The sequence below is a fragment of the Anopheles gambiae genome, chromosome 2 (assembly GCF_943734735.2).
Source record: "Anopheles gambiae chromosome 2, idAnoGambNW_F1_1, whole genome shotgun sequence".
Taxonomy (NCBI): Eukaryota; Metazoa; Arthropoda; class Insecta; order Diptera; family Culicidae; genus Anopheles; species Anopheles gambiae.
In genome coordinates, this window is record NC_064601.1 from 53,808,850 (window position 1) to 53,836,308 (window position 27,459).

The window sequence follows — 27,459 nt, forward strand, 5'->3', positions numbered from 1 at the left end:
ATGGGAATGTAGAAATTGTTGCCAAAACGGGCAACAGATGTGTGCGTAAGATGCCGGCTGAATGCGCGCGTGTGCGTTCGCATGAAAGAAAGTGAGAGCATGAGAGCGAGAGAGAAAGAGAGAGAGAGAGAGTGAGAGCGAGAGCGCGAGCAGCGAAAGGGTGGGAGCAATATATCGTTTTGTGAGAAAAACTTCTGTTCTCTTTATCCGCTCCAAGAATATGTACAGGGGATGGTGGGTTGGTTTTATCGTTCCTGGAAATGTATGCCGTGTTAATGTTTGGTGTGATTTTTCGATTTACTTAATTTTAGTTGTATTGTAGTTGTTGTTTTATAACACGAAATTAGTTATTAAAGTATTTGAGTAGTTTTGAACCAAAATATAACGAATGCTAGCTTACAGATTACAATTGTAAAAAAATGCTCTATGCTATTTGAAAATGGGAACTTTTTGTAAAATTTTATAATGAATATTTACGGTTCGTTTGCAAAAATAATATGTACATACAAAGAGAAAGAAATTGACATACAATTTTAAATTTATTTAATTTGACATAGAAATTCGACGATGTAGATGTTAAAGGAAATGTATGCCTATTTCGACCTGTTCATGAACAATATTTTAGTTTTTTTTTGTGAAATAGTTAACTGCATGAAGCAATGTCTATTACAGGTGTCCCCCGAGATACGACTGTATTTGGGACCGAAAAAATGGCTCAAAGCAAGGCGTAAGTCGAAATAGTCGTATGTCGAATATCTGTCAATGTTAAGTTTAAAACCGAAGTTGAAGAGGCGAAATCTATGATATCGTGATTTTTATTTGAAATAATGTTTGATAATGTATTATTTTTACACCGAAAGTCATTTACGCGATATAAATATCAAAGATCGGCTAGTTATAGAATCTTTGGAAATGTGTTTATAACGGTTTTCAGCACAGAAATTCAAAAAAATACATCAATTTCTTCTCACTGACAACTTTTCACTGTCAAAATCAAAATCGTCGTATCTGCGAATCGTCGTAACTCGAGGAGGTCGTAACTCGGGGGACGCCTGTACTGATATTGGGTTTTAGCATCACTAACCCTGCACCAAACAGGTTCCCGCTCACCTGGCACGTGGTTTTTCTGCTGTGCGTGTGTATCCTTCTCTCTTACGGTACAGCTACGCGCGAGAGAAGAGACAACTTGCACGCGCGCGCACTTATATGTGTGTGTGTGTGTAGTGCTTGCTTGGCCCGCACGCGCTCCACCGGGAGCCAAACCGTGCTGATATAAACGGCCGCCCCCGGTTCAGTGGTGGGAGAACTCGCTAAAACCAACGTCAAAATCCAGCGGAAGCGTCAGTTGCTTACAATCACATTGGATGCGTAGGAAACCCATCTAGATCGCGAGAGCTGTACACATTCACGTTCCTGCTGCTGCCGTAGTGTGGTCGGTGCTTCGTCTCAGCCCTTGTGTTCCGTTTGTTCGCTTAGCACCACCAAGTGCTAGAGCGGTCGCCCTCTCAGTGCAATCGGCCAACATCCCCAAGTGCAATTCTTGTCGCCAAGAAGAATTTAACAACGTTTTGGGGAGAGAGGCTACAGCCAAAGAAACAATTCTAACGCGCGCGCGAGTGTGCCCTTGGGACCGTACGTGTGTGTACTGTTGTTTTTTGTTATATTTTATTTTTCCTCGTTTGGTGTATTTGTGTGTCCCAGTGCTGCTGCTTGTTGCTCATTTTTGGCAAAGACAATCCACCTCCCGGTTCAGCTTGCTCTTCCCGGCCAGTTGCGGAGAGCAAAGTGCAGTTTTGTAGAAGAAGAAAAAAACTGTTCTCCATCGGAATTGCCGTCCCTGCAGCATTGCAACAAGTAAGTGCAGCTTTAACAGTGTGTGATGTGTGCGTGTGATGGGTGGGGCCAGCTAAGGAGGGAAGGGCTCGGCTAGAGAGGAACGGAAATGTCGTGAACGACAAAAGTGCACTCGATTTCTCCCCCCCCCCCCCTTAATTAACGCTCCATACTAGTGCAAGGGGAGTGCCTGTTATCACCACACATTTTTCACCACACACCATCAAAAACGGGAAAATGTGTGTGCGCGGGAAATGTAACCACAAACGGCATGTGTGCAGGAGGTGCGGGTGGCACGGCGTGTGTGTGTGTTTGCAAGGGTGCGCGGTTCTGTCATTGGGCATTTTCTGATAAGAAGAATCGAAACGTTACTTTACGCTGATCGCGTGCAGCACAATCCCCAACACACAAGCTGCTAGAGCGAAAGCGTACACAGAGGCAATAGAGCGAGAGGCGTGCAACGCACACACACACACACGCACGCACACGTTAGCACATGTCTCCTAGTAGGCTGGGAAGTTAATTAAGCGTAAATGAGAATATGAATAGTAAAGCAGACCACCAGTAGCAGGGCCTGCACGACGGAAAAGAAAGGGCAGAAGCGGGTTCTTACTTGCGGTACAGCAGGAAGGCAGTGACGGCGGTGAATGCCAAGCTGCCAATTGAGGCGGCACACCACGTGAGAAAGAAACGGGAATGAACCTTGAACGAGGAGGCGAAAATAATCAACACCGCTTAGGGGAAAGGGGCAATGGGCGGTGCAGCGCAGACGGGTTGGTTCGTGGAAAGAATTTCGTACACGGTGGAGGTGGGTGACTGCCGCAGTGAAAGTGAATGAGTTCTAATGCATTTTTCGCACAGTCTCGCCACCAAAATGGGTTAAAAATCGGTTAATACACACACCGAAATAGACGTGCTTTCTCGTTCTCGGGCAGTTTGCCCTGGTTTGCCGACATAGAATTTTGTGTGTACCTGCGTGTATGCCCTCCCCCCTCGAACGCCAACAGAACAACCACATGGATTACATAAGCACTCTTTTCGTGTGCGCCAGATCGGCCGATTCTCCTCTCACGGAAACAGCCGTGGCAGCGGTTCCATCTCGCACGCGCGTGACACAGTTTTTGCATCGAGCAGGCGGGGGCGGGGTGGCGGGTAACCGGGAGAAAGGTTTCCTCCCCCAGGACGATGCTGGCGAGGAGGGTGGCCACAAACAGCGACGGTAATCGTTCTGTGCGGCAGAGGGTTTGCACAGTGTGTTGGTAGTGCCCATGTGAGAGTGTTTGTGTTCGTCTCGGTTTCTCTTTATCAGCCGCTCATCTCACCGCGTCACAAAATATCTGCGGCCACACTTTTTAACGTGCGCGCGTGTGTGTGTCGCATTTTCCCTGTCTCAGAGTAGAACGGCCCGCGGCACATTCTAGTTTGATGTGTGTGATATCTAAGGTTTTGCTTTATTTATTAATTTTTATCACTTACTGTAAGGATAAAAAAGACCAGTTGTTTGCACTGGAGAAGGATAAAGCGAACGCATGTCTCCGTCGCTTTTCTTTGCCAAGAAGTGTGTTCCGGTTATGTAATGCCAAGAATGTTTATTTATATTCTCAACGGAACGATTAACGACGATGAGAAATGAAGACGCTTTTTGGTGTATGATGGGCCCAAATTCCTGGATGAAAACTTTTCTTTTTTGTGCGCAAAGCAATGGAATTTTAGTAATTTCTATCAATTTTCCTTCACCTGGTACCGGTTGCTGTTATGATCAGTAGTTTCCCTCATTGCCGTAGATGGACTCCCGATGCACATCTAAATGGAGCAACAAGATTTGCCGCGTACAGACACATACTCAGCATGCTCCTTCCTCTGTAATGGACGGAGAGACACCCCGAGACTGCAAATAGCATGTGTTGCAACCGGTTGCAGCAGCTCACTCTAGGTGTAATGCGGCCGGTGCACACACGCCCGGTCGGTCTACCGGTTTTTCCATCCATCCATCTCAATATCTGCCCCGTCACGGTGCACTTCGCGGCCCGAATGGTATGCATTCTAATGGGAGGTTGACGCGTCTGGGTCGACGTGTACGGGCCACCGTTTCACCTGTTCCTTTCAGTGGATGTGTGTGTGTGTGTGTGTGTTTGTATGTGGGGTAATAGACTTGTTTGATCGCGAAACTTCCAAGTTCATGTAACCGCCAAGAGCTTCCAGTTCTTTCCATCCAGCAAAGGCGTCCTGCAGCAAAGGTATGTTTGCGGAAGCACAGTCGCGCGTTCCGACCGGCGGTAGTGTTGTGTTGTTGTGGTCACTCGACTCGCAAGCCAATCACCACCAACACCACCGTCACATCTGGGGGTTGAACCGATAGTCGAGCCCCCGATTCGTCACTAGGCGAACAAGCAATAAATAAATTCGCCAATTCCTCAAAGCTCTTCGTTGCTTGATGATTAATACTCTCTAGCATGGCACTTTCGGTACCGTTTATCTCTGCATTGTTTACTTCTGATGATTTTGATGTACCAACACACACACACACAGCTCGGATTGTAATATGGGAGCTGTAAAGGGGGTGGTTAGTCATCGTCAATCGTACATATTCGGATTTAGGCCCGGCGTGCCGGCAACATATGTTCAATGCTAACACGTGATGATTTTTTGAACTTTTTCCATGAACCTTGGCTATATTTGCCCGGCCGTGTTGATAATTGCGTCGAGTTTCTGAATTCGAACGCCTTTAAAAATGTGCCTTTAACAAATAATGTGTCATGTAACACAAAACGGCATCCAACATTCGTAGACATCGGCAACCTACATGGGGTTGAAGGAAATGTTTCGAATGGCAAACATTACGTTAAGCTGACGTTTCCTAGAAATATCTTAACATCTCTAAAATGTTAAAATATGCCACCGAGAAAGAAAAGATAAGAAATAGTTGTAAAAGCGATATCCCTATCGTACCGGAACTGTTTGGGGGTGGATACTTGTCTCAAGGCATGTTTCCCATCCAAATGCACAAACCGTGTGATTTATGCCAGCAACAGCTGAAAGACTCAACATCGATCACACACACGCACAAACACTCGCATCCGAGTTGACAACCAACAGCTTGTGTCACGGACATAAGTGCACACGGCATCAGAGTTCTCGATTTCTTGTGCACGAATGGCTAGGAATATATGCTGTGCAGGACAAAATTAAATCGAAAAAAAGATTATTTCAAGCTTAAAATTTGCTTAAAACGCTGGAAACTCATTGTTAACAAAGCAAGAATAGGTGAATTGTGTTAGTTGGCTGAAAAAAGACCCGCTGATGACCTTGTAATCATGCAATTCTCTAATTTACAGTTACAGCATATTAGTCTCAGCCAAAATATGTCGATTGCTCTCCGTCTTTCTTTCGCTTGTGCATGTGGCTCTCGTTTGATGGAATCATGTGTGATAATTTCTTGTATCACAACTGAGAAGAAAAGCCTATAAAAACCCCAAACATGTCCACGTACAACCGGACAGTGCGGGAAGAGCGATAGAGCTCCCTCATAGTTTATGATCAACCATCTACATTAGATGGCCGGTTGCACATGGGATTGGGCCTTCTTTTTTTGTGTTGGCCTAGGTGTATCGTTACGCGATCTCGTAGTCGACGGGTGTGTGTTATCTAGCTCCAAAAACCAAACCGCAACAGCGTGCGTGGTAAAAATCGTTTATGAGCGTTAATCATTCAACCTACATTCAACCAGATCCGATGAAAAGCGCTCGTTTTAGCAGCGCTGGCTTCATTATTATATGATCTTCGGAGGAGTTTGGTATCACGGTTTCACAGCGATATATGCGCTATGTGCGAGTGTGTGTGTTTGTTGATTGGTTCGGTGTGAAGAAACATTTCATCAAATTACTGTTAGCAACATTGGAGGTCTTCCAATTAAGTTGTTTTGTCAACTTTGTGTGGCATAGCGGAGTTTTATCATTTCAGGCTCAAAAGAGGGCGGAGGTGAAACTTACAATTGAGCGTTTTTAGTCTAGAGGAAAAAAATCCGTTTTTTAGAAACAAATGTCGATGCACTTACGCTCATATGATGTGCAGAATAATTTATCTTCGCGGTCAATGATACCGGGAAACAAGCTAGCGATTTCTATGCCAGTGGATGAGGCTGTTGAATGCAAATGAAGTCATAAAACGTGTTATGTTAAAACATGCTGAGATGTGTTCCGCATAGCCGTTCGTTGATGGTTTTGATGAGATGCTGAGATAATTTCTCTATTCGCCCATGGGTGACTAGCTGGGGAATGTGTGAAGAACGGATAACATCTTGCATAAATTGTCATGGTTCCAAAAATTGTCGAATCACAGCAATCGCAGCGCGTATGTGCTTAGAAACTTATCATCTACTCGGGAAATGCAAAAATTAACCCAAAAGTGAATACAAAACACCTACCAGAAGGCTGAGAACGACAATCACAATCGCACAGACGCGCAGCTGAACGGCGAATGGCGAACTGCAATGATGCAGTTGTTAAATGTCCAATTATGCCACCGTTAATTACAGGCCGTTCACATGAGCTTTTAGCATAATGAGCACCCACAACTCCTCGGTGCTAGCGGAAAGAGGAAGGGGCAATAGCGCGCGGCCGTCGTCTCGTTCGGTTACCTTCTTAATGGTTCCCTTTTTGCTCCCTCCTAATGATCTGTGCAGCCATTACCAATGCAAACATATGCTACCAGTAATGATCGGATGACAGACAGGCACAGCGCGGAGATGCATTCTAATGCAATCGCACTTGTAATCACCATTCTGCCGAGCTTCTAGCTGCTAACGGCTTGTTTGGTTTCGGTTTCGGCTGCTTTTGAACGGAAACCACTTACAGCCGTATACATACACACAGTGGAACAAAAATGGAATTTACGAAACATGTCCATTCCTCGGCGATCGTGCCACAGTGCCGGCTAGTGAAAAACAATCAAATTCCTACTGTACGGGGGAGCAAATGAAGCCATTTGGCAACCATGGCCAAGCGGGCAACCAAGCCGTTTGCAAAGGGCGAGGAACTACGGCAAAAGGGGTTTCTTATATATGAGCATAGACAACCCACCACCCCGTACCACACTATCAGTAGGGGCAGCACATGATCACCGTGGAAGGGCAAACCGGGGCCTGGAAGTGATCACGCTTGTCGCATTCTCACCAGCAAGCGACGAAACCGGATGTCAATGCTGGCTTGAATAGAGGTGATTCGTCTTTACTCGTGTGACTTCTTCCCGATTCTGAAGTCAGCAATTGAAGTTCGTGTGTGTGTGTCATTGCTATTCATCGGGTGTGCGTATATGGCGCGAAGGTAGGGAAGGTAAATGACAAAACCGCGTGACCATAATTATTCAAGCGCTCGGCAAATTCTAACGATGCTTTGCGCGCTCGTGTTCATTTAACGCGCAGAGCCTTTGAAATAAGTTGGGTTTGAGTCATTTAGAGAGTAAAGTTCGATAAAAAAAAAATGGCCGGCCTCTGCACAATGTCATCAACCATGCTGCTATCTGCTCGGTTGGATCACTGTGTGGAGTGATATGCTCTCTATGTGGTGGAATGAATGAAACTATTCACCTACCAGCTGGTCTCCTCCAGCCCAGCCCGTTCACATGTCGATTTGTTCAGCTGTCAATGATCGTGTGTATCGGGTGGGGAGGTGACTGTCCTCTTTCTAATCTTGACACAGTTACTTGTTTGCCTGGACGCATGCCTGCCGGCGAAGGAAGCGCATTTACGACGCTGGCCGGAATGGTAATGCAACACACGCCCTTGTATACGGCTGTTACGGCGGTGTGAAAGCATTATGCGAAAGCAACTGTGAGACGCCATAGTGTTATGTACATTTCATTCACAGCACACAATAAGTATTTTTCACAGAGTTCAGACAAATCTTCTACTAGTCTTTGAACTATGCACTGATATGTGTGGGTATACATCTACTGACCAGACCGTCTCTCCTCGTTTTTGTTCAATCAACTACAAAAAGCGAAATCGGAACCAACGCTGATAGATCAAAGCCATCCTTCACTGTGGCACTAGCAGTTCGTCGCATACCCTGCCGGCCTCCGGTATGATACATGTAAGCCCGTTCGACCGGATTTTCTTTGAGAATGCGCCGCTCACAAAATTGACTCGAAATCTCGATCGCAGCTCGGCGCAAGCCAAACAGTTGTCGTTTGACAGTTGGCTGTCGCTTAGCGTTCGACCCCAAAAGCAACCAACTCAGCGCAAACCAACCAACCAAGCAACCAAACAACTACGGCGACAGCTAAACGTCCGTTGACCGGTTCCTCCCCAGCATAGCTCAATCGCGGGGGGTTTCACTTTCGATTCAGGTGAAGGTTAGTCTGCGCCGTAGGTGTGTGTGTGTGAGTGTGCGGCAAGCTGTTGTCATCCTTCGGTACCTGCGTCGTTAGGGAGACGTTAGGTGGCCGCCGGTGTGTTATTTGATTATTATTATGCCATCGTCCCCCGAGCGCTTCTTCGGGCAGGGCGCGCTGTGCCTGTTGGACCGAAGGCGAGACATTTGCGTTGGTCAGGTTTTGAGTGCACACAGCCCTCTCTCTCTCGCTCTCTGTGTCTCGCGGGCCCAGGACGTGCCCCGAGGTGCATCGTTTCGGTGCCGTGCAGCGCTTGTTGATGTTTTTGCTGCTGTGCTTCATTCTTTTGAGGCTAAACGCAAGACACACTACGCAGTCTACAGCATTTTGGCCGACCAGCGACTGACGATTCACAGCGAGGGCGGAACAGGGTGGCGAGTACGAACGGGTGTGGCAATAGCGACGTAGAGCACGGAGAAGGTAGTAGAGGTAAGGAGCAAAGAACGCGGCCAACTCGGCTCGAGTTGGTGAATGTCAGCAGTTTGATGTTTCCAGCTAACGGAGGAACGAGGGCTTTTCATTTGTGGTTGGACGAACCCTGACCATCCGTTGCATCATAATATTGCTTCCTTTTTTTGGCCGTGAGTGTTCATCCTGGCTTATGCGCGTTGGGGCGGGCGCTACGGTGTGAGGGTCACAGATTTTGGGAACCGTGAAAGACTCGAGAAACTCGATCTCAGGGTCAAACAAAATAGTGGAGAGTGAATTAATGCGTCATGCGTGAGAAATGCACGTGATAGAATGGCTTTGGAATGTGTCAAATTATGTCATAAGACACAAGCTGAGCTTTACATTTCCTGAAGGACTGGGCGGAAGGGCATCCAGTGAATTAAAACGCCTTCAGCATCAGTTTAGTAGTGAAGCGGAATTCAAACGGAAAGTCGCTAGGGCGTGAAGCGTCCGTAAGACAAAAGCATACGCTTTCGAATAACATCCATATTAAAGTTAGCCTCTAAATCTCCCCAGTGTTCGTTGAGTTTCCATCTTCTGGACAATGTAACAAATGCTCAATGCCATTCTTCGGATGTTTAACCGGTTCGGTTTTTTTCTTCTCTCCCTCGTAGATATCATCCTCAACGAAAACTCCCAACCCCGTGGTTCGTAACCGTACATCGCCATCCCTTCACGCGAATAAAGGTAAGTCCCCGCGATACATACAACGCCCATATTCCTTTCGTTCACTCTTCGACCGTAGACGTCGTCGTACAAGCACTGGCACCGAATTTGGGCGATGTTCAATTAAAAATAGTATCCTCATCATAGGCCAGCGCATGAAACGAGCACACAGGTGCTAAATATATATATTATCCGGTTGGGTCCGGTACGTGTAGAACCCACTCGGTACACTCGGCTAACCGGCGACCTATGCCGATATTTTGGAACAAGTGATGTGGGAACCTCCTTGCGGACTTGGCCGCGGAATGTTTGGCCTGCAAAAATAGCATAGCTACAGGATGCAACAGAAGAAAAAAGAACAGTTTGCTCCACAAAACTACGAACTAGCGTGCACTGGTATTGAGGTGGAGCTCATACACCACCAAAACAAGGTCAAGGTGGGCAGGAGGAAGCTAGTGTGTGTATATCAAGAACAGTGTACGACTTCCTTGGAGTTGTAACACGACAACGTGTTGTGATGATGGTGGTAGTTGCTTCTGAAAGGTTATTTATTTCTCCGCACGAACTAATTAGCAGGTATACGGAGAAGATAAATCTCTGTGGAGAAAAAATCGAAGGTTAGCTTCCCGATTACGACGTTGAGGTCTGTTTTGGTTCGAGACATCTCAGCAGTGTTCTTCACATAGTCGGATGGTGGCACTGATTGGAAGACGATACGTTTCCCCACAGGAACGAGATGTCTTCGATGTCACAGAGGTAGACTTGTGCTAGAAGTAGACCGGTTTGCTATGGAGATGCAGTTTTCGCTAGGTCAACTGGTATTATTTGGGTTGGCCAACGGTACTACTTGCTGGTGTGTTATATAGCCTAAAGTGCTACATATTGCTGCTGTAGAATTGAGATTCTGAGGACAGAAATGCCAATCTCACTAATCCGTTGGCTGCTAGTCCAACTAAAAAATAAATCCCATCACCGTGAACTGAAATCAGGTCCTGCGCGAGTGCAACGTTCTTCGGGGACAGTCACGAAAAGTTCATTCGCCTGTTCTAGTCTTTTCCTAAGCCACCTTTACCGCCGGCAGTGTGCCAGAGCGCGCATATCGAGAACGTATCACGGCGACTTTACGGTGCAATTATCGCCGAACCTAATGGTTGATTGACGGTCAAGGAAAAGCCTCCAGCGAGGCGAGGTCTCGAAAGGATTCTATCAGTGGCGGCTGTGAAAAGGCAAGATGCATGATTAGCACAAGAGGGGGCTAAGGGGGGATGTGAAATAGCGGAGGGTAGGCCCAGTGATGTTCGGCCGCACTGCGCACGCACTGTGGCGGTGCGGCATGTGGTGCGAGGCGAGGCTGGTGCGAGTTATGAAAGAACCTGTTATTTATTGCAATTTTATGTTGAATGACGGGTGGAGAACATTCTCGTTTCAAATTGGTTCGCCGATTGCGCTCGGCCAGTCAGTGGTGCTCTGCTGTGTGTGTCGCATTTGTCGCCGTGTGTGTCAACTCGTTGTCGACGTCAACACCAATCCTCAAGCGCTACCGACGAGTCGGCAACAGGAAAACCAACGGCGCAGACCAGCCGATCGACTCACTCAGGAGGTTTGCATTTTCTAATTTGGCAGCGTGTGTGTCCCCCCTGCTCGAAAGCCCACATGGAAGGAAAACGTTCTCAAACTGGGTGTGTGTGTGTGTGTTTGCGGTACGCAATTGGACATGTTTCGACAAGACTGCAATTGTAGGATGCATTATGTATGCTGTTGGATCGTCACGGTGTAAAACCCGGTTTGAGTCAGCAATTTTCCTATTTGCTGCCAAATCTACTGAACCAAAATTGTGGTTCCCAATTGCGGGTCCAAGAACCTTTAATTATTGTTACCGACACTGACACCATCCAACCAACCTTTCATACATTGTTGTGAAAAGTGCGGTAGATGTACCATTCAACTAACTCTCAACAAACGTCCACTTAAGTCGAACAGCGGATGAGTTCGACAAACACTAGGCGCATGTACCTTTGGACTGGAGGACGGTGCTAACACAATTAGCACGCCAACACACAACAACGTCCAACGAAATTCTCAGCTCACACCAGTTGAGGGTAATTTCGCCGTCATCATTGACATCATCGTCGTATTGTGATCCGAAGGGGGTGGATAGTTTTCACGTGTTTTTTTATTCGACACACGCGGTGCCAAGTCCGTTTTGTTGACATTAGACAGTTTGCCGTCAGTTCCGGCGTTAGGTGGATGGGACATGCTTTCGGGACCTTATCCCGCAGCAAAACGATGAGTCGAGAGAACAACACATTAGTTCTGATTCATTGGATTTTTGCCAATCGACACACCCGTTCAGCGGGGTAAGATGGAGATGCATGATATCATTCGCATTATAAGTTAGGTTCTCATGTTCGATTGTGATCGGCTTAATGCAGGCACAGGTACGTTGCATTACTTGTTTCCGAAATACATGACGCTCAATCAGAGTTTCCATATGTATCTCCCTCTGTGATGAGTGGCACTCGTAGATCGTCCCATTGTTGCTTCTGTTCTCAACATTACATTGCTCTCAGCACACAACGATTGATAATATCTTGTCAAGCAAGTGTGTAGTATCGAGTAATAATGGGTTTTTTTTGTGGGTTCAAATGGCTCCTACCCAGGTTGCATAATCGTGGGCTGTTACCTAACGCGAGTGATCGCGCCGCCGTCTCGCGTGATTCGTCGTAGATTCTGCACCATATTACTAGCGTGGAATTCACCTAGAATCATACCGTCACCCCGCACTACTAATGAAGGGGAGAAAATATTATGATCTAAGCTTCATTCCGCCAACATTCCGTTGCCACCGCCCGCTTTTCGCGATCGTTAACCAGGGTCGCTAATCACACCAAAACGATCGCGTTCGTGCGCCCCGCCTAGGGTTGCTGCAACAAACAGCGGCGTCCTACACGCCTGCACCCACCATCACTACCAAGAAACCACCCCGGTGATCGACGGGCGTAAATGGCTATCATTATTCTTATTAGTTCCCATTGCCAGCAACATCTCCGATGCAATGTATGGTCGCCTTCGCCCCGCAAAAAAAACCCTCTCACTAAGAAGGTTTACGTTAAGCGGCGATGATTTACGTTCACCGCCAACGAGGAACAGTCGAAGGGATAGAATGTTTGTTGCAAATGCTCTAACCCGTAACGAGCGCTTTGTTGCACATTTGACAAGAACTTTCAACTGTCACTTCAACTTTCGACGCTTTGCTGCTGTTGAAAGTGAACATGCAGATAGAGTGCATTGATTAACACACAATTGTCTATTGCCTATTCTTGCACACCACAGCTATGGCAATTGAAGAAACGATCAAGCGGAAGTAGCTTGAGGAAATGATCTCGCACCACTCCGGCTGCTAGAAAGCGGTAGAAAGTGATTTGTTTGTTTGGTTTGCGTGCATCACTTTTCTGCCACGAAGCCGCTGCAAATTGCCCTACGACCCACTAAAAAACATCCAATGGAACACGAACGACGCAAAAAAGGCACAAACAAACAAACCCACACAGTGTGTCTGGGGCGCCGCTTGGAAAGAATCTTCTTCGCGTGCATCATTTTCTAATGCATCGTTCGCATGCCATCGATGGTCCGATTCGGTGAACCACAGTGCAATGCAGTTGTTGAAGCCTGTCTGTTGCGCGCTAGACATGCTTGGCATGCAAAGTACCGATATTGATCGGGTGAGGACATTGTGCCAACACTCCCCCTGGGCGGGGGCCGAGATCGATTGGTGTGTAGACCTGCCGTCAAAATGACTCGAAGCGAACGGAAAAAGTAGCCATTTCGTAAGCGTTTCGTGTTTCGTGTTTCGTTTCATTAGATCTTAAAACCAGGTGGAAGCATATATACACACATCATATAAAAGAGATCGACAGATCGTGCTACACATCGCCGGCAAATGTTTGTGGCAGTGTGTGTGTGTGTGTTTCTGGGGCCACTTTAAGCATTGGGCAAGAGAGCGTTTGGATTGTGTAAAAATTGAAAGCCAGCTTCTCCACTACACATGGCGTTTACAGCGCTGATTACTTTTATTGTTGTCGATTGCATTCGACGACGTCCCTTTCGCGGAGGGTCTCAACGTTCGTTACACATCCCGGATGGTGAACCGGGTGGACTTCCGATACTGTGTACGGCTCTACGGCCTAAGATCGTAAATTGAGGTTTCTTCTTCCACAACCCGATAGGAAATGGTGTTACGCCCGGCAAGAGTTTATGGCGTTTACAGCTTACAAATTGTCGCCATCCACTCGATGACTATGCCATGGGAAAATTTGGCACAAGCCCTTTCCACCGGGAAGCAAGCCGGCACGCGGAGCCGTCACCGCCAACCAACCCCAACAGCCATGGAGGCAATTTTTCACAACACATTCGCTTGCGGTTCGATGTGGCAATGAGGGTCTTTCTGGTCGTGGTCACCTTGTGGGGATGTATGTAGCGCTTTGTCCCCGGTTACTTCGGTGGTGAAAATTCAGCACCCACCCTCCGCGCACCCCTGGCTCTGGCTACCCGAACGGTTCGACACTGCGCTCAAGGCCAGCGTACGAAATTGGGAAAAGAAGAGACCACAGACGGTGCGAGGAGACGGCGGCGTGCGCATAGTGGAGCCCGGCTGGTACCGTAAAAGAGACTGTGTTGTGGTGCCCTCTCTTGCTATCCATTGGATCAGCTGCCGTGGTTTCGGTACAGTTCCCCTTTCCCCTCGGTGCATGTGAACAGAGAGAACTACCCGAACAAACGGTGCAAAGTGATAGTACACGCGCGTGTCCTCCAATGGCTGCTCCATGTCCAGGCGTGTTCCAGGCTGGGGACTCGGTAATCGTCGTCGAGATGGATGAAATCTTCGTATGGCGGGTGGGGGAATGGTTGAATTCCGCCACAAAGAAGTGAAAGTTGATTGCGCGGGATCAATTCACTGGGAGCACTAGCTTTTGCGTCCTCATGGGCACTACCATGCGTCCTACGCCAAGGCGATACGTCGCAATACTCTGCTAGTATACGCCGAAACCATTCTGTAAGTTTAACTGCACAGGATATTACTTGCATTCCAAGTAGGGGTTTTCCCTCCGAAAAGGTCATCAGACATATGCATCATTACAATTTGTCTGTTTATAAATGTGCATAGGACTTACAGGCAACACAACGTGGCGTTGTCTTTGATTAAACGGCACAACATTTCCCACTACTGATAAATGTACTAGAAAGTTGCATTTATTTTACAAATGTCCTTTAGCACTTCCTTCCTCGGCCGGGTACGATCGACACTAATCGCATTACATCGTTCATCCTTGGTTGTTTCCGAGTTTCAAAATGCAATGATACAGCAGACAAGGCACCTCTCTAGCAGTTTCCCAACACGGGTCACCGTCACGGTGTTCATGTATGGAAAATCCGGCATTGTTCTTCGGAACTGATCGGATAATCGATCATAAAGCAAATGATCCACCTTACGCTTCATGAACACTAGACCCTGCTTCCGGTCTTGATTGACGAGAGATTGTCTGCGCTCCAAAAAACATCCATCAGCTATATGAATATTAATATTCTTGATGGTTGTTTGTGAGTTTTCGCAACTTCCATCTGACCTTCACTCATTGAGCTACACCAGTTTGAGGTAACCAGTCGGTGTCGGCGGCGCTGTGCTACTGCTACGATTTCGGACACCTAACAGATGATGTCGATAATGCTGCCGAACTTTGAATCACGTTTCCAGAGTAGTAGTGCCATATATACTGGTAACCTCACACGGGGTCCGTCCGGCGAATTGAAAGGAACGAGGCGAAATTCGCAGCAGCCCGTGTGCTGTCAGCCACTTTGTGGGTCTGTATGCCTAATAACCTTGATGGGAATGTAAACAAGCCGAATGGGAGGAAACGCAGGGGAGCAGGAGGAGAAGTAGAAAGGCGCGCAACCAGAAATCCGAGAAACTGGCAGAAAACGCGACGCGCTCCGCTGCAGGAAGTGATGACTGTGTTATGAGTCGACAGTTAGAACGCGCAGTTTGTTTGTAGATCCTTCTCGATCTTCTGAGTGATTAAGAATTTATGATGGAAGATTTGTGTGAAAGGGTAAGAAAGAGATCGCGCGCAATAACACACTGTGGTCGGTTCCCTCAGCTATTGGCAGGGACAGGTGCGTTCTTTGGTGGCTTATGGCTGTAGGAAAACTAGTTTTGATGTAAATTTTTCGCAAACGCGCCCCCCCAGGACGTTTCGCACTGTCGTGCATTAGATCGACTGGAAGGTTCGATGACATTCTTAAGCGGCTATAATTTCCATTTCTCTTCACCAGGGTGTGGGTAGCTTTATAGTGATATAAACAATCCAAAAGGTTGAGAACATTCGGCGATCCGTAAGCTTGATCATACGAGCAATGTCCAACCTGGGATTGTCCATCAGCGTTGGCATGTTCTGCAGCCATTTTTTCTTTGCTTCTTAAATAATGTTGCGAAGTTATAAAATTATATCTTATCTTATATCTTACTGTACCAGTGCTACAACAACTGCAATTTACTCCTAAAATTCAAACGCTTGGCTTGATATGCATTAAAAAACTCAATTGTTTGAGAGTTCTTTGCTCTTTAGAATGAAATGATCCCTCCCCGGACCTGTATTTTTCGTTCGGTCCTGGATAACAAAAACGCACACACACATTTGTTGTGCGAGTGAGCATAAAACAAACAACGGAAATAACGTACCAACGGGCATTCCAAAATGGGGAAACCTGGACAACAAGACAAGCATCGGAACTTCTGTTCCGAATGCTAACTGTTTATCCTCAGTCGGGCGGGGATCGATTGAAGGGAGGAATGCTTGAAAATTCACCAAATAGATGATGTGACGAGTCGACTGGAATGCCTGCCCGTACACAGGATGCATACCAATTGTATATCCACACATACCCAGCAGTGGGTGCAAGGTGAATGTTTGATACACGGGATGCGGTGCGGTGCTTTATCTCTCCGACTGACTCCGCGGAGTTTCTCACCACCGTTCCGACGCTCGTGCGCTGCTTAGCGGTGGCAGCCCGCGCAACCCCCCAGTACGGGTGACTCTCTGGGGTGTCCACCGTAACGCATATCAAACAGTTGAAGAAGCGTTTATGGAAATGTCGTGGGTGTGTTGCGTACTTCGCATGAGTTGTTGTGGCGTTGTGTTTGTGTCCGCTCATAATACACCCGGTTTGTCACCAGGTAGGTGGTTGGCTTGTTGGTGGCAGCCATGGTACGTTTGGGAGTGAAAAGGAAAGCCTCCAGCAGCACGCGACTTTGTTACCTTCTTTTGGGTTTGGGTTATGGTACGCCGAAATGGAAACGAACTGAGGTGACTTAGGGTGCGGGTGTGGGATCAGGGTGCGTGCCGCAGACGGACGCGTGTATTGGGTCAGGGTATCGATTGGTCATTGCAGCATTTGGGGTGGGTTTCCTACATTCCTAATGCGGGCGCACCAGCAGAGGAGAGGGGAGGGAAATGTATGCGAAGGTTCGCTTTTTGAATAATCGTGCTGCATAACTAACGGAGGATAAATTTGGCCATTTTACACGCATAAGGTTATCGGCCATGTGTTAGTGTGACGACTATTTATAGTTGTAGCATTGGAATCACATGTTTTGGGGGAGTACGCAAATACGAACGATGCGATGCGCGCAGCACCGAAATGGTGCAAATGAAAGGAATAATATGCTTCAGCCAATGAACTACCTTTGCTACCTTGTTCTAAACTTCCTTTTGTTCGTTTCAAAATCAAGACAATTATCGCCAGTCCATCCCGTCAAAGCTAATTTCCACGTCCGAGATGTGCTAGTATCTCAAAGTCGTGTGAGCTAATCCAACGTCTGCAGCTGGTCCCTTAGCACTGCAACACGCACACGGTTCACATCATAAGCGCATAGAGATGAGTGCTGCTAGCTCTCGCCTATGCATGTGATGAACATAAGGGTAAAAAAATGAAGTCATTTAACAGACACAACAGACCGCCCGGAATCGAGCACACTGTGGCAACGGCGACGATGCGTCGAAACCGAAATGGTTGTTACCGGAGATGCCGAGAGACCTACTAACCGCGTTAATGAAAGTAAAAGTAAGCCTACTTCGCTTTTCCCTTTTTCTTCGCACCCGTCAAGCGTTTGGAGGTGGTATTTCGTTTTCTTTTTCAGTTTGTTTTTTTTTTGGTAAAGGTGGTTTTTGGTCGCCTTTGGCTGCGTTGTTGCGTCTACCACCCATCTGCTACTCTCTCAGTCAGTTTCGGCCGTGTCTCCTGTGTTTGCTTGGGGATAAAAGATTTGAAACCGTGCGTATGTGTGTATGTCTATGTGTGATGCTGCGAAGGAGCAAGGTGTAGTAAGGGTTATGCGCGCCACAGCTCCAAACAGACGATCGAAGATCGCGATCGCGCGAAGCAACACACTCAGGGCCGAGACTACATAACAAATTATGGTAGTGTTTAGTAAGTTCGAGTTTTGGGGTTTGTCTTGGCTCGCTGGGGGTAGGGAAGGAAGGGACCAAGATGAAAGACGAGGGCATAGACCGGCAAAGCAACAAGAAAAACACAAATTCAATAAGTGATCCGCGCGTGGTCGAAAAGAAGGATCATATGTAATCGGGGAGCGCGGGGAGGAATGCTTGGTATAGAAACAGGGAAACAACTGGGTGTGAGGTGGCCCCAAAAATTCCACAATCTTTTGACACAAACGCTCCTCTCCTCCCTGCTCCTTTGGGAGCCGGACCTGTATTTTTCGTTCGGTCCTGGAAGCTGCCGTTGCGAGACCACCGGTTATCACACTTTCAGTGCTTGAAGTTGTAATCATCCACGCACACCACGATCCGTTAAGCAGCAGCCTGTAGTCAGCAATTGTGTACAACGGCTGTGAGACAACGGAGAAGCAATTCTTAAAGTGGTGGGGGGAAGGGAGGCGATTTGAAAATTCAACAAGGTTGTTCGCGAGTGAAATAAACCCAAAATTGCACGGAAAATGACCCTCCACTCCCCCTCCACAATGCACAAGTTTGGCTAGAGATTGTGACTATTTGTTCGCTATTGCTTCACATTTGAATGAAGCTGCTGATGGGTGGCGCGAGGGGCAGCAGGATAGGGCATGTGAAGTTGATTGATATGATTCGCATGTTACTAACTACTAACCACCTGCTTGCGCTCAGGTATATGTGTATGTATGTGTTTATATGCTTGTATGTCATCGAAACAAAGGAAACCCAGCGATCCCCCCCCCCCTCTCCGACGTGTGTGTGCGCGATCTCGCGTCCGTGGTATTAATCACTGACGGACCGAGTGAGCGACGACGATTGCACAGGAGCATAGTTTTGTGCGCCTTGCCTCTCTGCCGCGACTGACCTTGCCAAGAGCAGCGCGCGGGCCGAGCGCGCTTTCGTACGTTTTCTTATGTAATGGCCATTTATTTTATTATTCAAGTAAAGTTTTAACGCATTTCGAAGTGGTTTTTTGGGGGTAGAAGGCTGCTGCTCCGCGTAGTGCCCACCCATTCGTCCGCGGCAGGGCCTCTACCCCCTCCCTTGGGCCGGGGGTAATTTGGGGAGGTCGGTTCGATGGGTTTCGCTGTTTTCGGCCCCGTATTTGATCGACTCCGCCGGCTGCGTCGGAATGAGGCAGAAGCTGGAGTTGGTACGGGCGGATGGAGAGATAGTGTTAAGGTAAAGCCAATATAAACAAAAGTTGGTATATGTGTGTGTGTTTTTTAAGTCTTCGATTGATCAAGGTATGCGCGCGCGAGTCGGCCCCTCTAGTGAAGACCCCACGGCTGTGGTTTGCTCAATCCAAACGAAAATAAAACAAAGCTGGAGGAGAGCGTGATGCACACAACACATGACATAAAACATAAAAAAAACCAGCAACAAAAGCTAGTAGTCGATCAATAGATCTAACATGTAACGACCCATTTCCTCACCTAGGAGTGTGGTACTGTTGGCAACAGTTGCAGGAATGCATGAAGATCGTTGTCGCGTTGTCGATGAAGATCGAATGGGCTACAAAACTTAACAAATGTCTTTCAAAATAAATAATTTTCTAACCTACGAAAGATCATCGCTTAACTCCTTTCCAAAAACGGTGCTCCTCAAACGTGCTGTGCTAGTTCTGTTGCTGAATGATCCCGAAATAAAGGAAAACTGCACTTGTCGTGGATATTTGCATCGTTGCACTCGATTAATTCTTTCCCTTCCCCTGCTCAAACCTGAGCTCGAAATGGAAAGTTGATCTTATACCGTCCCCACACCTACACACGCCAAGAACAGGGCGAACTCCATCATCATCATCAGCGAGTTGACCGAGTGAACCGTAACGCGTAGCCGTAGGGAGCAACTTTGGCCCGAAGTTCAATAGTGTTGCATCGCTTCGAGGGGAGGAGGGGGGGGGGGGCTGTGATTAAAGAGATAGAGTAGGGCGAAAAGAAGAAAAAAGAGAACCTCCAGAAGTCAACTGGTCTCCTCCAACGCACCAAACTTTTTTGTGTTGCCTTTCGATGTTCCAAGTGTGCGCCGCGTAACGCACATAACTCTGCATCGAATCTCCATCGACCCATCTCCTGACCGACTGGCCGTCGTACGACGTATAACCCGGTTACCCGAAATATAGATACACTCTCACACACACACGAACGTCGGGGCCCTCGCGTTTGTTTGCGAACTTCGGTTGCACGACCGCGGCGGCTGCCGGCTCGTGGGGTGTGGTGGGGGCAGCGTCAGCGTGGAAGGGATTGTCCCCTTCTCCTGCGCCGGTGTGTCGCTGTGTGTCACTCTCTGTGTCCATGGTTCCGCGGCTAATCGCGCGCTGGTTCCCATCGTGGGGAAGCTGAAAATAACGTTTAGAAAACGACTGATTGTCATCGAGTACGGTCGCGCGCGCTCGAGTTCGCTGCTACTGCGTGTGTGTTTCGATAGCCAACCGTGTGCGTGTGTTTGTGTGTATGTGTATCCGTGCTATGCGTGGAGGGTTCTTCATCCACCACCGTTGCACCACCGTTAGAGTGAGCCTTGCCAGTTAGTTGCTAATATCCAGTTTCACACAACGATTGGTGGCACAACAGGCACGGGAAGAATCAGCTGCCGCGCCAGAGGGCCTTGATTTTGTTCGTTTGCAGTGGAAACTATTTTTCGCGGCCACCGAGAAAGGTTGCACCCTAGCCTGCCGCCCTGGTGGAGGAGGTTTCATTCCCGTTGTTGGGTGCATTAGGTAGGTGCGTTTCTTTTACGTTTTGTTTTGTTTGGAAAAGCCCGTGTAAATTGGGACTCTGGTTGTTGTGGCGCAATTGTTCCTAAAAAGGTAAACTCTTGGAATTACTGGAACGTTTGTTGAGCAGTGCAGAAATTTCCGAAATTCAGCAAAAACTGTCCAAGAGTGTGTTGTGTGCGTCCAATGTGTGTGTGTGTATGTATGTGTTTATATTGCGATCATATTGCAAATGAAAAAATGCATTTTTGGCAAAATGTTAGGCCCCCAAACTCCACGCCCGCCCTCGAGTGTGTGGTGTGGTGTGTCCGTGTGCGCTTATGTGTGGTGGCTGTGTGTTTGGTTTGTTGTGTGGTGGGTGCAGTCAAAAATACCTCATTCAGCTGATTACTCGACGCTGAAAGTGAAGCGTGAAGCGGCATTGAGAAACTTTGCCAAAGGGCCCTCTTTTGTAGTTCACACGGAAAGATGCCAATGAACCCTGTCAACGTCTGTGTGTCGTCTCCCTCCCCCACAGGGAGCTCAATGGGATGACCAATGCCCCACAGGAACCATGATTTAATGCTGCAGAGCACACAGTAGTGAATCGATGCGATATTGTTGGTTTGTTCGTTCGGGTTTGTCCGCCTACTGTCATTATTCCGCAAAGAGCAGCCGACCAGCCCCCTTGGAACAGGTTCTCTTCCTCGTCTTCATGCCGGACTCTGCCAGCACTCCGGTGCGTGTTGTGTCACCATCCGAAAACCAAGGCTGCTGGTCCTGGGCCTTACGTGAATTTCGGTGTATGACAAAACTCCACAGACCGTTATGCAACGCGAATCGAACTCAAAATCACGGCTTAGCATCGCGCCAGTATCGCACCAAAGTGACAAAACGGCTACGTAGAGAAAAGAAGCAGACACCGTTAGAAGCGAGTGCGTATGTGTGCGTATGTGTGTGTTTGGTTTGAAAGCCACGTGAACTACGAACCCCGGTGTAATCTTGCTCGGCTACAGCAACGATCCTCCTCCTCGACTGGAGGCGCAGATTTGGTCGTCCCTCGCATAAGCCTCTCGGTGCGGCAGATTTAACGGATCATCGTGCTTTGCTTGATTTTACCTTTTTTATCGCAAATAGCAAAAGAGGATGTGGTGTGATATCAGTCGAAACCCGCGATAACGATACATGGGGAGGGGAGAACGAATCATGGACTTTTGGTTAAAAATTTGCGGAAAACGGGGCTGCAACCGACCAGTTTGGGAGTAGTGGAAATTGTTATCTGTTTTTGGGACGCTCCCTCATCCAGTCATCGCACGATGACATATTCCTCAAAGTGACGGAAATGTGGGCCAAACCCCCGGCATGATCGGTCGATACGCGGGGGTTAGAAGAGGCTCGGGGGAGGTTAGACATCATCGCCGATAAGAAGGAGACGCTGTTATTACCGTAACAAGTGCAGCGATGGACCGACCGTGACTCATCTGTTCGACTTTTGTCGCGATTACGCTTGTAGCGCGCGTAATACACCGGGGCGAGCAGAGGAGCAGCAGAGCGGATTGAAACTTTTTTCCACTTTCCAACCATTTCCCCCACCGTCAAAACGGTGCGACACCACACCAACACCACGGCCAGTGCGGTTCGTCGTCTGTGCGTCCGTTCCGATGGTTAGCGTTCGCAGCTAGTAGCCCACTATCTGTTAGTAGAGCTCCTACTCTTGCTCCACAAAATCGAAAACGCGCCGCATGATGGATGTTGCAGCTGACGCGTACCTTTTTTTTTGTTCACACTCCCTCAAGAGCCCAATTTTCTGGCTTGTTTTTTGATAAAGGGCTTAGCAAGCGCTCCTACAAACGCACACACACACGCACACTTGTGTAGAGTATTTGATGAAAGCTTAACTCAGTGCATGGGTACGCTGCCCACATGGTTGACTTTCCGACGAAAAAATGGGAGCAGCCCAAGAGCGTTAATCCCCCGTTTCCACCAAAAAATGATACGACGAGGGGCGAGGACGTTCTCGGTAACAACACCCAACATGACAGCCAAGTAATAAAAAGAAGGTATTAAGCTCCGCACGTTTTAAGATTGTGATAAGAGTTCTACACTGTTGCAACTTGTGTAATGAAGTTGGCCAAAGCTACTCCAAAGCACTCTTTAAATGTGTGTAGTTTAACTTGATGGGCTGATGGAGTGAAACAAATACGTAACAGTACGACAGATGGATGAAGGAGAAGTCAACAATCGTATCAACAATAATAAGTCCCCAACTGTGTCAATGCACACGGTCAAACCGGAACGTGGCACGACCCCTCTCCAAACATGCTGTTGAACGGTTACACCTACAGCCAAGCCCGGTGCATCTTCCGTTATGACATCAAACGGAGGGCATTAATTACTTACGCCAATGCTCTTGTGAGTGATGAGTTAATTGTTATCTAAACTGCGGCGGAAGGGGGTGATGAGCTAAAACTACCCCCTTTACCACCCCCCCAATCAGTGATCGTGACCAGTTCGGATCGCGGGCTTGATCGACCGTATCTAATATGCTTAGAAGTCCGGCATTTTAATGGACCGGTTCTGCCGCTGTGTAGACTTATGTAACCCGCAACGCACGCAGGTCAGGTGGCCAGAACGATGCAAGTGGAGCGCGTCGATATGCCGCCCGGAGTGTCTTCTATTCGTGCCTAGTTGTTTAACACTACTCAACACATCATAGTTCATTTCCATACAGCACAGAGCCAAAGATCTGAACACTCGTGTGTTATGTGTGTGTGTGTGTGTGTGTGTGTGTGTGTTTTTTATTAGGGGAACGTCGTCATAAACGGTAAACGTCACCAAAAAAACGCGTGTTGGGAGAGACGACGACTGTTTCGAGCTCGTTTTGCTCTCTTCTCACCCGAAGCAATGACGCACGCACGCACCTTTTTTTCGTCGTTGTCCTTTTGCGTCCCCGAAGTAGTTCTATAAATAAAGCCAGAAAAGCACGTTTTCGCTACAAATATAGATTCACTACCGTGTGTCATTCTGTGCGTCGGTGTCATTCTGTATTGCTGCACTCACCCTGTGTGCTGTAACCCCATGGCGCCCGATAGCTCCCTCCGGTTCAACCTTGCATTATACTACGCACCTTCCACCCTTTCCGAAGGCTCTCATGATCGAAGCAAGCGATCGATGCGGGTGCACTGACATGCTGTGTCACATGAGCACGTGAGATTAAATGTACACAGCACCTCGAACGTGTGTGTGTGTGTGCGTGTTTTTTCGTGTTTGAGGCACTTGTCGTGGGTGGTGGTGCCTTACTCTGTTGTTGCTCTGTTTGCATCGTCGCACGTGCAAGCGCAGCATGATGTCATACATACACACACAAACACACTGCGATGCACTCAGCTGTTTCCGCCGTCAGCCGCGACACGCCGTCCTGTTGTGTTTGATGCGACTTTCCTTCGCCACGTGATGTGGCAATGTTTCGCTTCCGACCGTGGTTATGCAAGAGAACAAAAATCACGACGACGATACCTCGCAATGACCACCTTCCCCCCATGTCTCATCAGACGGCAGAGGAGGAGCGCGCGTGGGATGGGAGTGTAGGGTTCCGTTTATTATCACGCCAGCCAGGAAAGTGTTCGTTTGCGGCGTTGGCCCAAAGGCACAACTTGGGCCAGGCTGTTGTTGGTATTACAACTTGTTGGTGAATTACTTGTTCTCGTTTTCCTGTCCTGGTGTGTGTATGTGTGTGTGTGTGCCGTTTGAAATATGAACCACCGAGTCGAGGGAGGAGCGGGGTCGATGTAAGCATTGGTGGACTTATTGGCGCCTCGCTAAGCTGCTCGTAGTTGTGTAGCTGCACCAAACACGCTTGTCTCATGCAATCCCTTTCCGCGCGAAGGCCAGCCAAACGATGGGCAACAAAAAAAAAAAGAAACAACAGAACGTCCCCTAATTGATAACTGCATGTAGTGTCGTGTGTACATGGCCGACAAAAAGCAACCACATGTTAAGCCAAACATTTGTGTGCCCACCATACCATTGCCAAGTGCTGGCGTGGTAAAGCTGTGTTCGTTTCCTGGTTCCATTGCGTACAAAAACTAGCGAATGTATCAGATAATTTTCCACCCAAAACCATAACTTTCTTGCCCGATAACTTTGCCCGCCGCAATGGAGAAGGGAGGAATGGAGGGAAGTGGAAAGGGAGGTCTTTGTTTTGTTCCCTTCGTGTTGGTATACTGCGACGCGAAGCTGCCACATCCATCGATTCCTTTGACACCGCCCCTTTCTCGGCTGCAAACGCTATCATCAAGCTGATCCGACTAACTTCCGCCAGAAAACACACACACACAATGCAAACGTAACGAATGTAGGTCACCCTTTGCTGGACAGAAGGGACGGACTCTACCGTGTACCACCTTCGCCTCCTACATCAGTTTGTGTTGTTCCCTTCCGCGGGAAGCGTTGCATTCTAACGTGAGCATCAATAGCTCACTCCTTGTACGAGGAAATGACTTTCGATTAATAATCGATGAGCGTGGATATTGGGTGACGACGGGTGTTGCTGTCTGCTGGCCATCACGCCCACCACCCTCTCTGGGTTCGCCGGTGCGGCACAGTAGAAAATTGTACTCTATGTGCACACACTCACCTTCGCTCAAACCGTGATCGGTTCTTGCCGTGCTTTGTCGAGCTTCTTTTCACTGCGGCCGTGCGCGCGACCGTCGGTAATCAAATTATCACATTTTTAATTAATCCTTCCCTCCTTTTTTCTGTTTCGTGATATCGTTTCAGCATCATCAGTAGTGGTGTCATCTAGCGTCTGAAATATCCGTTCCAGTTCCGCGCCATCGCTGTTCGTTTTTGCCGGCCGTCACAAACCCGCACATACTCACAGAAATGGCCTTAATTATGAAATACATTGACAGTATGCATCACTACATGGACAAATACGGAGGTAAGTTAGCTAGTCATACACTCATCCACATCCATCAGACAAAAACATATTTGCTGGAGCGTAGGTTCCTCCTCCAGGTTGCGTTATATGTACTAGATAAGATGAAAACTAGTAGCTTGGTAACAATTGACACACTCCGTTGTAATGAGTTCCAATGCACAGGCCCCAAAATACATAGCACGCCCAAGAAGTCGCAGACGGAGGTTGTGGCAATTGTTTTGTTGCGATCGGGCTAAAAGCGATCGGATCACCACTACCCCCTTTGCCACTACAACAGGCATGCGCGTCAGGTGCATTAGAATAATCAAAAAGTAATTTAATTCGCATTGACTGCAGTGTCGTAAACTTCTATCCAGCTCTTCCTCCCCGTTAAATATGCATAAGGCAGTGCACACACACAGACATTGTGAGTCGTTGGCTGGCGTTGCGTGCAGTGTAAAATTCCCCCGATGTGCAACCAGGTCGCGCCCGGTGGCCGAGGTCCGAAAGATCGCTCAAATCGAATTGCTTTGCGATTGAGCTCAGTTTGTTGGGTGTAGCGGGGATGTAGTGTTGCGGTTTCCGGTTAACGGTGGTTGGCTGTCGGTACGGCTCCCGGGGCCTAGTGCTACCGACTGTTGTTGTTATTGACGTTGGGCGGTATTGATTTCCATAACGGTGACTCGAGCGGCGCGCCAGGTCACGACCCACAACGCAGCACCGCTGCGAGGAGTGCGTTCACCTGTTTTTCAGCAACCACAATGCATGTGTAACTTGCGACAAGAGGGTGCAGTTCACGTTAATTAGGAGGAGAGAAGGACATCGACCCACAAGCCTCGATCGTCTACCTCGAAAAGTGCAACGATCGTGCCCTGGACGAGCAAAACACAACCATGATGGAAAGTATACCTGTACGCTTAGTGCACCGCACTTCCTTGTAGCGTAGAGCGCGCTCGGTGACTGTTAATGGAGACGCATGGTTGCTGGCTAGAATTGGGTTGCGTTCTTGTCCATTTCCTGTTTACATGGCTAAATGCTCAGTGAATAACAACCGATCAGTTGAAATTAGACAGTTGTTTTTTTCCGCACCGGTGTAAAGTACGTGCTGTTGTGTAGGCTTTCAAGTAGTACGTGCATGGCTAATTCCAAGCCACTGCTCTGTTACCTTTCCATTCATCTTCCATTTTTTTTCTATACAACGGACTACGATTGCATCAGTTGATGACAGGGCATGGAAAAGTACCTGACAACCTTCGCCTGCTACCGTTGGATGCATTAATTAGCCACAGCACGGGTAGAACGTTGCAAAGATGCATTCGCTATAACTGGTGCACCTGTGACTGCTACTGCTGCGACGAGTGACGCTGCGGCTAGAGTTTGCGATCGCGCAATGTCATTGACGCACGGATGGCGATGGAATTTATTAACCAATGGAACTTTTTTCATAGTCGTCTCATGACTAGTGTGAGATGTTGCCCCGATGCTTCATCTCCCATTATATGACGCTAATGGAGATATTAACAACAATAACACCAGATCGGCATTATTATTTGCTAGAAAGCTTGTGTGTGATACATTATGGCGGACAATAAAGTTAGCTCTAGTTGAGTTGAGCTTTGTTCTAGTTTGCTTTTAATTAGCTTGAAATTACAAGCAGTTTTTTTAGTACCGTTTATTCGTATGTGTCATACATCATTCAAAGTTTTGATTTAATGTGCAAAGACCATTTAGCATTGGTAATGATACGATGCGATGAATCCCACCACAGTAATCGCTGCTGATGGTGTGTCTACATCGGATAATGATGAAACAAACAGTAACCACCCTCTCGTACCATCCAATCAGCACCACGCAAACACGCACGCATGCACGCACACTCCGATCAAAGTTGATGATGATACAACCCCCGCTGGCCTGTGTTATCGATGACGCTTTGTTTGTACTACCGTTTAGCACCTCATTTTCTCTTTTCTGCCTGCCGG

The 27,459-nt window shown here is 47.9% G+C and overlaps 1 protein-coding gene across 6 annotated transcripts in view; it reads left to right on the forward strand.

Annotated features, from left to right (window-relative positions):
• The first annotated feature begins 1,166 nt into the window (after positions 1–1,166).
• Positions 1,167–27,459, forward strand: part of LOC1274519 (elongation of very long chain fatty acids protein AAEL008004) — a 37,570-nt gene continuing 11,277 nt past the window's right edge. For 2 of the 6 annotated variants that reach the window (XM_061649641.1, XM_003436750.2), the window contains exons 1-3: positions 1,267–1,854; positions 9,288–9,360; positions 25,336–25,498. In XM_061649641.1, the coding sequence (XP_061505625.1) occupies positions 25,441–25,498 (58 nt within the window). In that variant the 5' untranslated portion in view covers positions 1,267–1,854; positions 9,288–9,360; positions 25,336–25,440. Of the gene's footprint in view, positions 1,855–9,287; positions 9,361–20,200; positions 20,585–25,335; positions 25,499–27,459 lie in introns of those variants that run through there. The other 4 variants (XM_061649642.1, XM_061649645.1, XM_061649643.1 and 1 more) reach the window with 3 other exon arrangements.